This window comes from Loxodonta africana, chromosome 22 (assembly GCF_030014295.1).
Source record: "Loxodonta africana isolate mLoxAfr1 chromosome 22, mLoxAfr1.hap2, whole genome shotgun sequence".
Lineage (NCBI taxonomy): Eukaryota > Metazoa > Chordata > Mammalia > Proboscidea > Elephantidae > Loxodonta > Loxodonta africana.
In genome coordinates, this window is record NC_087363.1 from 58,718,114 (window position 1) to 58,734,786 (window position 16,673).

At 41.2% G+C, this 16,673-nt stretch overlaps 1 protein-coding gene across 8 annotated transcripts in view; it reads left to right on the forward strand.

Moving 5' to 3' along the window:
• The window catches only part of FOXP1 (forkhead box P1), a 589,886-nt gene that overhangs the window by 327,357 nt on the left and 245,856 nt on the right, over positions 1–16,673 (forward strand). For all 8 annotated transcript variants that reach the window (XM_064275152.1, XM_064275157.1, XM_064275156.1 and 5 more), the window contains one exon: positions 6,065–6,252. In XM_064275152.1, the coding sequence (XP_064131222.1) occupies positions 6,076–6,252 (177 nt within the window). In that variant the 5' untranslated portion in view covers positions 6,065–6,075. The remainder of the gene's footprint in view (positions 1–6,064; positions 6,253–16,673) is intronic.

The window sequence follows — 16,673 nt, forward strand, 5'->3', positions numbered from 1 at the left end:
GAAAACATTAATTGGCTGTTGTAACTCTGCTTCTTTTTTTTCCTTAAAGAATGTGCTTTGAAACACCCATGTGTAGACTTGGACATCATAGAACCAATTGAGGCATCTCCATCACACCATTTCCTCACCTTGCTTTCTTAAGCTCTACTTCCCATTTAAGGAGTTCTGGCGGTGCAGTAGGGCCCTTGTGGCACAGTGGTTAAGAGCTCGACTGGCTGTTAACAAAGAAGGTCGGCAGTTCGAATCCACCAACCGCTCCTTGAAAAACCTATGGGGGCAGTCCTCCTCTGTCCTGTAGGGTTGCTGTGAGTCAGAATTGACTCGATGGCACCCAGCCACAACAGTGTTCCTTTTGTAATCCCCGCCATCTGCCCTTCGTCTCCCTACTCTCGCCTGCCTTGGTAGCGTTGATGGAAGTAGAATGTGAACAATTGGAAAGCATGTGCCCCATGCTAGGTAATGTTGCAGAACACTCCTGGAAGTCCTTGACTTTTCATCTGGGAGGTTTTCTGTTGCTTGATTCCTTCTCTGCTTTGAATGGGAGTAACACCCGCGTGAGGAATGAGTATTGAGCAGGTTTAGTACGCCAGGCCACCCCATCGTTAGCCTACCAGGGGAATAATCTGTGCCGCTGCACCCACTTAAAACGCCCTTTGTGTTTCCACGCAAGCCCTTTGCACACTTTAAGGGAACTATTTCATTTGCCAGGACAGACACAGAAATAAATGTAGGCTTAATACAGACAAGTTTGCCTTCTTTTTTCCTGAACTGCATAAACACGATTATGGAGAATTTTGAGTCTTAAAGATGCAACGTAAGTAATTTAAAAAGTACTTACTCTTAGAACTAAAGCTATCCCCTCTTCCGCCTTCATTCTTTGCCATTCTAAAACTCTACATGGAGCAAGAAAAACAGGGTCTAAAATACTGAAATTCATAGTCTCTCAATTCTTAGACTTCCTTCCTTCCTCCCCTCCTTACCTTCCTTAAAGCTTCTGTTATCTCTTCAAATTGCACGCCATTTGCCTTTCTCTCCTTGCACGTGCATGAACAATGACAAAGAGAATTTTTCCTTTTGGAGGGGAGGGCTGGGGGGAGGGAAGGCTGTATAACCACTCTCATCATTTCCCTAAAAGTGATTTCACCATTAACTTTTCTACTCCTCTCCCCATAGAAGTCGAAACAGATTTTACAAATCTATGTTTAGTTTAATTTACACATCCTCTCATGAACAGCCCAAGTTCTTTTAAGGGCATTTATTCTGCTTCATATAAATAATTGATCAGCCAAGTTAATTTACTTCTGCCTGACTTGGTCAACCTTAATTAACTGCCCTGGAATCAAGACTGAACTTTTTGTTAGCTTAGAATCTTTCACAAGCTTGATAACAAGGGCTTTATTTTCGCTAAATTTTCAGCATCAACACTGTAACCAAGGAAATAATCATAATAATAAAGCCTTGCTTTAATTTGCTATAAATACATTGGCCTGGACATTATGAATTTTCCAGAATACTTTCACAGAGCAGCTCTGTTGTCAACGACAAAAATAAGCCTGTGAAACTCCGTTCTTCCTCTTTTCTACACGTCCCTCCAGCACCAAAATCGATCTTTTGAAATCGGTAGCTCTGTAACGTTTCCAAGGAAGACAAGAAGCGGGTCATTTTGACTTCCTTAAGCTTTCTGGCATCCACACAATTGTAGCATCATCAGCCTTTGTGGAAGTGTGTTTGATGCATCATGTGTGATTTAAATGGACCCAGCTCATTTGGGGAACCCATCCAGGAAGCTGGGGGAAGCTTTAGCCTTGTTTTGTGAGAAAGGCTGTTTCAAAGGTGCAGCCATGCTCTCCATGGGCCCTGTCTTCATATTCAGGCACTTTGGATGATTTTGTGACATTTCATCCCCAGTAGGGAGTCCCAGAGAGAAGAGGGATCATGCAAGCTGAGTATCTGGGGCAAAGCTGCCTCTAAGAAAAGAGAATGTGGTGTTCCGTGATCAGTAGGAAAGACAGATGCCTCTCATAAACATTGACTTCTTTTCCAATTACTCGAATAGTGTAAAACTCAACAGAAAAGGACGCGAATAACTGTTGGCTAATAAGTACGGGGAAACCCTGGTTACGTAGTGGTTAAGTGCTACAGCTGCTACCCTAAGGGTCGGCAGTTCAAATCTGCCAGGTGCTCCTTGGAAACTCTATGGGGCAGTTCCTTTAGGGTCGCTATGAGTCAGAATAGACTCGACAGCACTGGGTTTGGTTTTGGTTGGTAATAAGTACTGACACTTTCATGGTTATATTTTGGATATCTTCTTTTATCCACCTGCCACACTCATTGTTGTCTTTTCTGGGATTCATTTTCTGTTCACTGGCTTATTCATTCACCACCTAGCACAGAGCTTTGCAAATTGGAAATTTTCATTTGCTGAATGGACTAGTTTATGTCTGAATTGGGGAGTGGTTATGGATGCATCTCTCCCTTAAAATACTGGGTTTAATTACTATAAAATTAGGGAGACTTTACCTGCCTTTTCTCCTTCGTAGTCTTGCCGTGAGGTTGAAGAGTACATCAGAGGACTCTGCAGTTTACAAAGCATGATGCAGATATAAAGTCTTATTAAATAGTTGGGAATGCCCTGTACAGAGAAATACTGCCAGCCCAGATACTCAGACATTTCCTTAGACCTTGACACTTTTAATTTTTCACATGTGCTTTTTAAAAAGCTGTTTTCTCCTGATTGGCGTAGGAGGTTATGGCAAATTTTAAATTGTCCAACCTACATATTACTGTTGAAAGAAGAGTTTTTTCAGCAATACTCTTCTCTGTTAGCACTTGACTAATTGAGGACATCCTCAGACCAAAATAATCCTTTGTACCATTTTGGTCCCAAAGCTTCCACTCTCACAAACCTGATTCACAACCCAAGCTGCTTGGCTTAATTCCTGCAAAACTTGTACTGGAGGACTTGGCACTCTTTAGAACTGCATGGAGCGAAAACTGGGCCTTCTCACCGGATGGTTATTAGTGTTCTGACTCCATGTATCATGATGGTGTCAAATTCAGAAAACAGAAAAGCAGAGCAGTCTCTTAGACACCTGTTTTTTGGTCTGGGGTCCCCTTGGCACATGGTAGGAAAACAGTGTTCTACCCCGTTCAACCCACAGCTCTACTCAGACAGGACAGTATGATTGGCTAAATATGCCCCAATCTGAGGGCAGGTTTGGAGTTTATGTATGGGCAGATATTTCTGTCTTTGGGGGTTCTGTTCCCTAATATGGACAGACTTACCAGAGGGTACAATTACAGAGTTTTTCTTTCGGCTTGTGGCATATCCTAATAATGAAATGTGTTTCCTTGCTAAGACAACTGTTCCCTTTTGTAAATACCATGCTTTTTCCTGAGCTTCGGTAAACCAGCTGCCACCAAGTTATCTCTGACTCATGGTGACCCCATGTGTGTCAGAGTAGAACGGTGCTCCATGGGGTTTTCATTGGCTGAGTTTTCAGAAACAGATTGCCAAGCACGTCTAGGTGGACATGAACCTCAAGCTATTCGGTTAGCAGCTGAGTGCAATGCGTTAACTGTTTGCACCAGCCAGGGACTCCTTAGCTTCTGTACAGATGGGCATGTTTGAGGAAGAGAAACTGAAACGCGGGGGGAGGGAAAGGTCCTAGGTGTCACAAATCGATTCCTCCGTTGCTGATGACTAAGGTCCTCACATTGCCACAACTTATTTTGTTGCCTGACTTTTATATTTTAAGAAGATACTAGTTTTTTGGGTTTTTTTTGATGGATTCTTTACTCTGCAGACAGTAAGGCTTTGAATGCAGTTTTAAAGGACTGTAATTACTGGGAAACTGATTTAAAGAAATGAGTAAATCCGCTGTTGCTTCTGAGCGTGTTTCCCACCTGTTAGCAAGAAATGCCGTTCTCAATCCACTTCAGAATTGCATTCACTTAAAAAAGATACATGTCTTCTGGGTTTATGAAATTCGTACTGGAGTTGGATCACACAACACACTGAAAGGATATGAAGAAAGATGTGATTTTTTTTTTTTTTTTTTTTTGCTTTTAATTCTTGCATTGGGTTTTTGTACAAATCTGTAGAAAATAGACTGAAGCCAGTTTCCTGCCAAGAGGACAACCTCACCATCTAGAGGCATCCCGAGTGTTTGAGTTTGCCTGCTGTCATGCATATCATGTGATGGGCCCATTCCGGCAGCACGGGTTGCTTTGTGCCTTTCAGTGATTAGAACAAATTTGTGTTAGCGTTCTTCTGCCTTTTATCTGGGATTGAGGTATTTCATGTGGAAGTGTTAATTATTCAGGTGATTCTCAGCTTTGATGTTTGAATTGTAAACTTTCTTTCTGACTGTTGTTGAGTCTCCTAGTTTAGGAACTTGGAGTATGACCCTATCAGTTTCATTTTCTTGCCCCCACTGCTCCAGGATTTTAAGAACACAGGTGTGGTTAAGAGCATTCAGCATTGGACTGAACTGGTTCAAATCCAGATCCCACCATAAAAAAACCAGTTGCCATCTAGTTCATTCTGACTCATAGCGACCCCGTGTGTGTCAGAGTGGAACTCTGCTCCATAGGGTTTTCCGTAGCTGATTTTTCAGATGTAGATCCCCACACCTTTCTTCCGAAGCACCTCTGGGTGGACTCAAACCTCCAACCTTCTGGTTAGCAGCTGAGATTAGCTGTGTGATATAGCCTGGGCAAATTAAGTTAACCCACATTGAGTCTTAGTTTTCTCATCTGCAAATTGGGAATAGCAATTGCTGTTAGGATTAAATTAGAGAATATATGCGAGTCACCTGCCGTAGGGCCAGGCACAACATTGGTGATCAATAGATGGTAACAGTTGATATTAGCAATTGATATTGTCTGTTTTTTGTGTAATTAGATACCTTTACCCAGCCTGGGAGAGCTGAACTGGCTCCCAGGGAGAATAGTTTTGTGCCTAAGGAGTGACAAAGAAGAATATGAACGGTATTTACACCTAGGCCGTATTCTCTAGCTACTCATTTTGCACTATATATTTTTTTTCTATTAGAAGTTCAGTATTTCCAAGTTCAGACCTTTTCTTGGGTCTCCCTAGGCAAGGTATTTATCCAGAATAAATACAAGAAGGCATAGCTCTCTCAGGCCTTAAACCAAACTAAAAACCTATTGCTGTCAAGTTGATTCCAACTCATAGCGACTCTATAGGACAGAGTAGAACTGTCCCATAGGGCTTCCAAGGCTGTGGGAGCAGACTGACACATCTTTCTCCCGTGGAGCGGCTGGATGGGTTCAAACTGCCAACCTTTCAGTTATCAGCCGAGTGCTTAAGCACCACACCACCAGGGCTCCTTAAACCAAACTACAGACCAGTAATCGAGCATGAGAAACACCTAACTTTTGAATAGGATTTCTTAGGACAATTTTAACTCCAGGAGAAAGACGAGGGTCTGAATTTATTTAGCTTTGGAAAAGTGGGGACTTGTGATGTTTTTTCCTCTAAAAGTGGCCTATCTTACTGAAATGGCCAGTTTTGAAGAGCTTAAGTACTTAAACAATTCCAAGGTGTGTGACTGAGGTTTTTTGGCCTGAATCACCACAGGGGGCCTCCTGGCAATGTGTGTCATCTCCTGATAGATTGAAATTGGGGAGTATTTCTCCAAGAGTATGACACCTCCATATAACACCTGCACATATTAAAAATATGATGTTATAGCTAATATGCACTGTAGGCTGACTCATTTTTTTCAAGCAGAACATCCAGGTATAATCAGGGCAATTTCATCCTAAATTCCAGGTATACCTGGAAATATTTCTGTTTTCAAAGGGGACAAAGATAGTTCAAGCAATACTACTGAAACTTGAATTTGGACCGACAGTCCCATACTTATAAACTCGGAGACTGGACCACAAACCAGGGATAAATTGAGTGAAAGGAAATGACAACTGTTTACAGTTTTTGGCAACATTTAAAACAGGGCGCTTCTCCTTAATGTACAACAACTGTTTTAACAGCTGCTTTTTTCTCCTCCCCCCCCCCCCCCGAAAATTCTTCTATCAGGGTTTTGAGTCATGATGCAAGAATCTGGGACTGAGACAAAAAGTAACGGTTCAGCCCTTCAGAATGGGTCGAGCAGCGGCAATCACTTGCTAGAGTGCGGCAGCCTTCGCGAGGGGCGGTCCAACGGGGAGGCGCCGCCTGTGGACGTCGGGGCAGCGGATCTCGCCCACATCCAGCAGCAGCAGCAGGTACTGTGCTTTGGAGTGGAGGGGTGTGGAGCGTGGTGGGTGAACATGTTATCCGTATAACGCTTAACTGCTTTGAATGTTTTATTCTTGTCTGTCTGTTTGACTGTACGCAACATCTTTTAACACCTCTAGGGTTTGAGTAAGGAGCCGTGGTGGCACAATGGTTAAGTGCCTGGCTGCTAACTGACAGGTTAAAGGTTCGAACCCACTCAGCAGTTTTGCAGAAAGACCTGGTAATCTGCTCTCATAAAGATTACAGTCTAGAAAACCCTATGGGGCTGTTCTGCTCTGTCATATAGAGTCACTATGAGTTGAAATCGTAACAGCAGCAGGGCTTGAGTGACTGTCTTAAGAGATGATATTCAAGCTCTCACAGTTCCATGCAGAAGTCTTCAAATCCCCGTTGTGGAGGGCAGTTCTGAGAAACACAGGAGGGACCAAGATTTGAGTGTTCCCCTGGCCACCTGCAGCCCCGGTATGTCAGCCAAACATTTTAACTGTTTTGAAGAAAATTAATCTTTGGAGAAGTAGTTCCCAATGCTTTGATTAAAATAAACAAAAACATGAGCTTAAGTCTTATGGAGAAGGAAACAAAACAAAGGGTAAGAGAGAGAAAAGAGTAGGTGAATAAGGAGAGTAGACACAAATACAGGCAGAACTGGGCAACTAAGAGAGAAGACATCAGTAACACAGGCCTTAGTGCTGGAAATTTCTTCCCACTGCCTGTAGGAATTTAGCAATATGGGGCACTTACATATGTTTCTTGTATCGATGTGGCAATTGGTATGTGGATAAATACCATTAATGTTTTAAATTCTGTTTTATTGATGGCCATGAAAAAAGTATATAGGCTGGGGCATCCTCATTCCTCTGCCACTGAGACAGTTCCGACTCATAGCGAACCTATAGGTCAGAGTAGAGCTGCCCCATAGGGTTTCTAAGGCTGTAGTCTTTATGGAAGCAGACTGCCACATCCTTCTGGTGAGTCCAAACCACCGACCTTTCGGTTAGCAGCTGAGCACTTAAGCACTGCACCACTAGGGCATCTCATTGTAAATAGGTACCTTTAGTGACTGGTCAGATAGCTTCCCATGGTAAAAGTGACCCAGGACATGGTGTTGTGTTGCCAGAGTGTTGTTGAAAATTCCAACAAATTAACAGCCTTTTCTGGAAGACAGACCTTGTTTTACCAAGCTCTTTTGGAATGAAGAAATACTAGTTTGTATTAATGATAATGAGTAGTTTTTGTTTCTTTTTCATCCTCGATTCGTTTATTCAATATGTAGTTTTGGTGCTTCTTGGGGAAAAAAAAAAGAATGGTGTATCTTTGGGCCTTTTTGAACGATACAGACTTTTGAAAGATACAGACTTTGAAAGATACAGACTTTGAAAGATACAGAGGGGAGAGGAAGAGAGAAAGCAAACCTTTTGTCAAACAAGTTTCTTGGAATCTATCATATAAGCTAAGAGAATCCCTTTTAATATCAGGAATGGAGCCTTTGACGGGCTCGAAAGGACGTTTTATTTTTTTCCTTGTTTAGAGTTTTAAAAAATACAGCTGTGGGAGCCAGAACTTGACAGGATTGCCTTGTCTTTCCAGGTCTCACAAGTTTTCCACCTTTGACAGGGTGCAGTCTTACCATGTTTGTATCTCTCCTTTTAGTGAAAAATATTTGAGTTTTCCTTCTCTGACAGGTTGCTCCCTTACACAGGTTCTAGCTTTCACAGGCTTTGTTGTACAAGGAATCATTAGATGGTTAGTCCATTAGAAGTTACCAGACCCAACATGAGATTATGGAACCTGTAGGGGGAATACAGAACAGAAAGAAAGGGAAACTAATAGAGAAGTCAAGGTTTTAATTTGAGGAAGTCCCTTTAAGTGACTTGACCCCTCTTTCATTGTCAGGCCAAACCCATTCATGCCCAACACCTTGGACGTTAGCTGGAATTTAGGATGTGTGTTGTTCATAAACTTTGTACATTTAAATTAGTGCAAATAGCAAATTCTCACCAGTGAGGTTGTTATTGAAACCCAGCAATAAATGAAAGAAGGTTATTCATGAATTCCTGCTAACATATGTCCCTGTGCTATTTATGGCTGTATTGAGAAGAAATAGTTGATATTTTGGAATGCCATTTTCTATGCCTTTAACAGACAGAAGCCACCATCTACTGTTCCGTTAAAGAGCAGTTGAGGTGGGGCTGTTGAGTAATAGGGTATGAACCTCACGTAATTAGAACTTAAAAAAACCAAACCCAGTGCCATCGAGTCAATTCCGACTCATACGCTACATTAATTAAGTAAATGGGAAATTAACTTCTTCTGAATTTTATTTGGAGAACTGAAAATCATTCAACATCTTAAAATAGGAAGCCAACCAACAACGTGACGTATATACCATCAAAACACACACAGCAACAACGAAGTGACAGCACAGAGGAAAGTTAAAAGCCTGTTTCACGACCATCTTCCTTAAGAAGTATCAGTAGCAAAATTAATTGATGACATTTTTTCTTTTTACATTAGCTGGAACCCCTTTGCAAAATTTGCTGTTACAGGTTATTGATATGAAGGTCAAGAAACTGAGTTTCATTGTACTTTGAAACTTTTTAAAAAATATTTTTATAACAATTTTATTTCTATTTGTCATTGATATATGTTCGGGGAAAAAAAGAAAGCAGTTGGGTCTATAATTGTGGCTAAAACCCTGCTTATTGTGGTTGGCAGGCTTTGTAGGCCTTTTAAAGTAAAATGTTCACAGCTGTTTGACTCCCCTAAGTATATGATGAGGCTCTTAACAGGTTGATGGAAGAAAGGAGAATCTGGAGATGAAATGAGACAAACTACAGGTTCAAAAAAGTTTCAAGAGAAGGTCATTAGAATTTTCTTCCAGACTGAAAACTGCTACAATTAAACACTTCAGAGAAATGTGAGCATAAATGCGTTGGACTTTGGTTGTTTTCGTCATTTTTTATTCTACAGGTTTTTACTTGAAGTGAGAAAATCACAGCCATGCTGAATTCATTACCGCGGTAGTCACACAAAACCACGGATAAAATTTCAATAACTGCAGGCCACAGTTGAGTAAACAGTTGCACTGAAATTTAATTCCTGTTGACTTTTCCCCCATTCCTCGCCAGGGGCACATTCTGATTCCCTAGTACAGAGACAACAGGGCTTTCTGCTTTGATTAATGTAGGACAGTGGAAGAGAATTAGAACTGTAAAATATGTTAGAAGTCCGTGCAACACAAAGATCTGGCTTAAAAGGGCTTGGTATAAAAATGAGTTAATTATCCTGTGTGTTGAACCGAATGTTGTGGGATTTTCCAGTGGCACCAGTACCATCGTTAATGATACGGGGAGAATTTTTACCTAGTGCCAGGATTTTAAATAAATGCAAACCTTTTCATGTTTATTCCATATTACCAAAGGTAATTACAAATGGCAGCAAACGCCCTTTCACAGTGGAGAGCTCTGACAGATTCACTGTGGAATGACTGAGGTTTATGCTGGGTTTGGTCTATAGGTTGGCTGAATTGGGTCCAAACAGAACTGTTAAAAAAAAAAAAAAAATTTTTTTTTTTCTGGCTATGTAGAGAAATAGGGAGACCCTGGTTTCCCATCTCTGGAAGGATCAGACAATCTGGTAATGCTGATTGTTTGGAGATGAATTGTTGCTTAAGACAGGGAACCTGTAGTCCTCCGGTTGGCCATAGTCCCCATCCAGCCAGTGTGGCTCATGTATGCTCTCAAGGTGGTGGATTTGGTGATTCTGGTCTAGAGGTGCCATCATCGCTCAGAAGCCCTCAGCCAAGGAGAGGTGCTGCCATTAGCTGGAGAAGCCTGCCAGCACGCTCACCAACGGTCTTCCTTCCTCAAAACTAAATGTATTATCTCTGTAACGTTTCAACTCTATTTATATCTGAGCCATGAAACTATTATAACAATAGTCTCCTAGTACTGTAATTTGATAGAGGTTCAGAACAGGTTCTTTTAGCCATTGAGTAATCCTTCCCCCCATACCATAACTGCCTTTTATTTCCTATAATGCCTGCCCCATTTTTAGGTCTCTAAAAGTTCTCTATTGGATGTGCACTACTGCATTAGGGAGACTCAGCAACAAATACTATTACCGATTACAAAAGTTTTTTTTTTTTTTTCCGTTAAAGAAAAGATCTTAAAATGTCCAGAGCAATTTCATAAACTGTGTGGATTAATGCATTTTAAAAGTCTTGAGTTTTCGAAAGCAGAATTTTATTTCCATATTGCTGCAAATGAGAGCTTTTTCAGATAAGCATATTACATAGAGCATAATGTTTAGAAATTTCTCCGTATACAGCATATGCTGTCAGGTCAATTAACAGAATGCATACTAGAAAATGTTTATTCAATAAAAATGAATAGCTGTTAAATAAAACAGCTATTTCTTAACAACATTCCTTTTAATGATGGTTTTTTTTTATTGTTGTTATTTTTTTTCTTTTTTGGGTACCACCTGGCAGTTTTATTGTCTGCAAATCAGGGTAGGGAGAGCTTTGGTTGCTGTGGTTTTGAGGCGTGGCTACCGTTTTATAGGAGGAGGACAGTTTTGAGGGATTGTGTGAAGAAGACATAAAAGACAGATAAGCTATATTTGGAATTTGAACATGTATTATTTACAGAACATGGATAAGCAAAGCGTTTACTTCGCATATCTTCTTTGACATTTGGTTCAAGATGTCTGAACTTTCAGTCCAGAAGACAGTGGTACGGATGTGTCTTATTTTGCTATAACAGAAATATCACAGGTGGATGCCTTTAACAAAGAGAAGTTTATTTTCTCACAATCTAGTAGTTTTTTTTTAGTAGGCTAGAAGTCCAAATTCAGGGCATCAGCTCCAGGGGAAGGCTTTCTCTCTCTGTGTTGGTTTCTGGAGGAAGGCCTTCTCATCAGTCTTCCCCTGGACTAGGAGCTTCTCTGTGCAAAAACCCCGGGTACAAAGGACGTGCTTTGCTTCCGGTGCTTCTTTCTTGGTGGTACGAGTCCCCCACTCTCTGCTTGCTTCCCTTTCCTTTTATCTCTTGTAAGATAAAAAGTGGCACAGGCCACACCCCAAGCAAACTCCCTGTACATTGGATCAGGGATGTGACCTGAGCGAGGGTGTTACGTCCCACCCTAATCTTTAACTACAGGCAGAAATTATGGTTTATAACACATAGGAAAATCACAAAATGGAGGAAAACCACACGATATTGGGAATCATGGCCTAACCAAATTGACACATATTTTTGGGAGATACAGTTCAATCCATCACAAGTTGTTTCATGTTAACAAGGTAAATGAAAGAGAGAAAATGTTGAATGACTGTTAAAAGAGGTGAGTGACAGAAGTGGAAAAGGTAGGGAACTCCTACTGAAAAGCCATGAATGAGAATAAGGAAGATCGTTTGTGTTAAAGTTTGCCAGTTAACCATCAAAGGAAGTAAAGGATTAGTTGTTACACTAGGCCAGAGAAGCTAAGAGAAACAGGGTGTGATTAGGACTCAAGCAAAGGAATCTAGTTACGTACCTTCAAAGGGGAAGCAGAAAGGCATAGCATCAGAGGAACCTGAAGCGCCATGAGGATATATCTTTGGGTTAGCAGAACATGGAAATGCAATTACAGTGGAACTCGTGAGAGCCGGAACTTGATGGGACTGCCTTGTTTTTCCAGGTCTCACAGTTCTCTTTCCTAGATTAGTGTAAAGGACTAATGGACCACATCTACCACGGCCTCCACCTGAGTTCAGTACAACTAGATGGTGCCCGGCTACCACCACTGTCTGCTCTGACAGGGATCACAATAGAGGGTCCCAGGCAGAGCTGGAGAAAAACATAGAACAAAATTCTAACTCAAAAAGAAAGACCAGACTTGCTGGCCTGACAGACACTGGAAAAATCCTGAGCATATGGCCCCCCCGGACACCCTTTCAGCTCAGTAATGAGGCCACTCCTGAGGTTCACCCTTCAGCCAAAGATCAAACAGCCCCATGGAACAAAACAAGACTAAAGGGACACACCAGCCCTTGGGCAGGGACTGGAAGGCAGAAGGAAACAGAGCAGCTGGTAATAGGGAATCCAGGATTGAGAAGGGAGAGTGTTGACATGTTGAGGGGTTGTTAACCAGTGTCATACAACAATGTGTGTACTGTTTGATGAGAAACTAGTTTGTTCTTTAAACCGTCATCTAAAGTTCAATTAAAAAAAAAAAAGTTTTCTTTCCTTTGATAGGGTGCAGACACTACTTTTCTATCACTGTTTAGTGGAAAATATTTGCGTTTTCCTTCTCTGACAGGTTTCCACCTTATGCATGTTTCAGCTTTTGCAGGTTTTTCTGTATAATGACCAGTGTCAGCGTTTTCATTGGTGAGAGGATGTTCTTTTTGGTCTTAGCATAAGTAAACACACAAACAAAATTCTTCTCTTCACTCTCAAAACAGAAGACTAGATTCCTCATTTAGTCTTTCTTACTGAAATTACTAGTGGGTTTTGAGGAAAAATGGGAGGAGGCTGTCCTAGAAGCATTATGGCTTTAGCTGCCACTGCGAAAAATAATGCGTGTAAGAAATGCCTGTATAAGTTCATTTGAAAGGGGCCCACCAAACCAAACCCCTTGCCATCGAGTCAATTCCGACTCATAGCGATCCTATAGGACAGAGTAGAGCTGCCCCATAGGGTTTCCAAGGAGTGGCTGATGGATTCGAACTGCCAACGTTTTGGATAGCAGCTGTAGCTCTTAATCACTGCGCCACCAGGGCTCTGTGAAAGGGCCTGCCCCTTTTGGGTCTCATTCTTCCCCATATTTGTTCAAGGGCACAATATGAAAATTCCATTCGGTATCCTTTGGGTTCTCGCTCACTCTGCGAACAGGCCCAGGCGATGCTGGGCAGGAGAGCCATAGGAGTGAAAGCCGTGGCTAGTTAGTTCATCCTTACCATTCTACCACTCTCTTAGGAAAATGTTGTGTATGAACTTTGTTGAGAATCTTATCAAGTGGCTTTTCCCTGTGTAGCTGCCAGGAATTAACTGTGTCTGAGACAAGGGTCTTCTCTGACATGGTAAGGAGGGGAAAGATGGTCAGCACCTCTCTTTCCTGGGAAGGAAGCCTTCAGCAAGGGGGCATAGAAAAAACTACTGTTCAGTGAGGGCCTCAGAGGGCCAGGTCCTGTTTTAGAAGCTGGCACCTTCCTTAGCTGGTAGGTAAAAACCCAGCTGTAATTTTAAAGGAATTGCTCCCCCGAGATATACTCTTCTAGAAGACACTGTAGTATTCTAATATTGGGGAAAATATTAAGGTCAGAATTTTTTTGTAGGAACCGATGTCACCAAAGTGTTAGCGATAACTGTACAAACAAATTAAAACAAAACTGAAAATTCAGAAAATTCTGACAAAGAAGAACCAGCCACAACAATAACAACCCCCCCCCCCCTTTTTTCCCCTCAATTCATTTAATGGCTATTTCTGGACAAGGCATATTTCACCCTGAATGCTAAATTTAGTTCTCTCCTCTGTTAGTTCAGACCTGCCTTCCATCAAAATACTGTTGTCGTAGATTCATGTACCTTGTGATGTGACCCTTGTGTGAAATTCTTTCAAGTTGTGATTACTAAACAGTTGTGTGTCATTAATCTTTTCCATTGAAAATTAAGATGGCACAGGAACCAAAAAAGAAAAAAGACCCGTATACATAAGAGAACATGGTAATAGAAACCCAGATGCCACATTTCATTATGAGTGAAGTGTTACCCTCTTGACTTCAAGAGAAAGCTTCACTACTTTGAGAAGGTAATTTTAAGCTCTGACCTGTGAGCTCTTAATACAAAAAAAAAAAAAAAAAAAAACAACTCCCTGTTTCTTGTCTAATCAAAAATCTCTTTTTGAACTTTCTGGAGGTATGACTTTAATGGTAATTTGTTGACAGATTAGCTTCAGTGATTGCAAAGAGTTTGTTTAGCAAAACTGGCAGGCTTCTATCTCTTCTCTGCAGGCAAGGAACCTACTTCGTTGTTTTGCAACCGCTCGGGTTTATTGACAACTAGCGCTGAGCAGGCAGAATTGGAATGTTTGTATAATGTAAACCTATAGCTCGCCTGATGGAGTCTAGTGTTCTTTTAGGTAGTGCATAGATTACTTGATAAAAGGGGTTACAAGGTGACTGCTTTTATGACAAAGTAAAATAGCAATATAAAGGCAAGTGGTATGGGGAGCAACAAGAAGGAAGTTTATATAGGGAATTGAACCCCATGTTAGAAAGTTTCTTTTCATCACTTCGTCTTTGAACTCAAATCTATTGTAATTATGAAGTGTTACTTGTAACATTCCAGAGATCCTTTGCTAATGCTGTGTGTGATTTGGTTCATAGAAATCCAACCACATTTTTTCTCCCTCTCTCACAAGAAAATGTGGCAAAGAGAGTTTCACATACTGGCCTTGTGTTCTGCTTTGTTCCTCGTGAGCTAATATATGTGCTACTCTGGAGAACAAGTGTCAACTTTTTTCATAGCTTTGGATTTACTGAAATTCGTTTATTCATTTGTTCACATATTCTTTCATTTAACTATTTATCGAACACCCCAGTGTACAAGGGACTGATGAATAGTAATGTGTGAGATGCTGGGAAAGCCTGAGAGAGTAACTTTGCATTTATCTGGCCAGAAGGAGTCCCTGGGTAGGACAAACAGTAGGCTGCTAACCTGAAAGATTGTAGGTTCAAGACCGTCCTGAGGTACCTTGGAGGAAAGGCCTGGCAGCCTACTTCCAAGAAATCACCACTGAAAACTCTATAGAGCACAGTTCTACTCTGACACATACGGGGTTACCCTGAGTCAGCGTCAACTCAACAGTAATTGGTTTTAATTTAGCTAGAGCCTAACTTATAACCATGGTGTCCATGGGAAGTGGTGGTTAGATTAGAAGTTGGAATCAGCCTTTGGGAAGACTTTCTAAGCCAGTAGAGGTTTCTAAGCAGAGGAGACAAAGCCGTATTAGAGGTGTTCTGAAGGAAAATTAGTAGGTTAGGTCTTGTATGGCCTGGAACAAAAGAGATCCCAGAGAGATCAGAAGTAGTGGCGAGTTATTCGCCGTTGTCCCAGCAGTTAGTAATGGACACTAACCCTCCACCCATTTCATTGAACCTCATGTTGTTGTTGGTTGCTGTCAAATTGGCTCCAACTCATGGCGACCTGTGTATAATAGAATGAAATGTTGCCTGCTCCTGTGTTATCTTCATGATTGCTGGGTCATGCTGACCTCATTGACTCTTTTCCTACATTTGATTCCCTTAGTCAACTGTAAGTCTCCCAGGGAGGGCGGGGCAGGAATAGGCCTTTCTCATTCCTTGATACTTCCTCAGCACTCAGCACAGAACCTGATGTAGAGATGTTCAGTGACAGATTATTTGTGAATGAATGAATTAGGAAGAGAAAGAAACAGCTGGGTAAAGAGAGATTGCCAAGGGGAATATTGGAGAACTGACAGGGCCTTTTGAGTATGAGATAGGAGACCCTCAAGGAGCGGGAGTTATATATGGGGATGATTCAGGATTTCCATTCTGAATGCCTGGGGAAATGGTGGCACCCCTGAGACAGAGGGACATCCTAAGCTCTTACCTTACCAGTTGCTAGTAGGTTATTGTGATAAGATAAAGAAAACAAAACATAATTTTGATGGATTTATTTTGAAAAAGTCCTTTTTCAAAAAGGCAATAAAGACGCCACTTATATAGCTAAAACAATTTATTTTAATTTTATGTGTTTATTTAGATTAAAAATATTGAGTATTTTCCCTTTAGCCTTTTCCAGTTACTAATGAATATATCTTCCAAAAGTCACATGGGAAATGCAGATAAACTGCTTGTGTTCCTATTGATCATGGAATGGGCTTATCTCTTTTAGAGAACAAAACTAAGATCTTTGATAAAGCCTTTGTTCCATATTGACACAAGCTTCTTAGAATGAGTTTGTTTTTTTGGGTTGGGAGGTTGTGCATGTTTTGTTTCTTTTGTTGGAAAAATACAACTTGTAATTATTAAACAGCAGGTGTTACTGGAAGACTCATTTAAGAAGCATAGATTAAACTGCTTAGCAATGTCGAGGTCTAGTCTTGTTTGAGTATTTAAGTTGAGCCTTGCATAGAGGAGGTAGGAGGGAAGCAAGTCCTGCTCTTCTCTTTAATTCTTCTGAGACGACATCTTCTGGTATCTTCTGCATAAACTGGAAACCTAACCAAAAGGTCGGCAGTTCAAATGCACCAGGTGCTTCTTGGAAATTCTGTGGGGCAGTTAGTTCTACGCTGTCATATAGGGTCGCTAGGAGTCGGAATCGACTCGAAGGCAATGGGTTTGGTTTCGGGTTGGTTCTGCATAAACTGGCAGTGCAAATACGGACTGTGGAGGAGATAG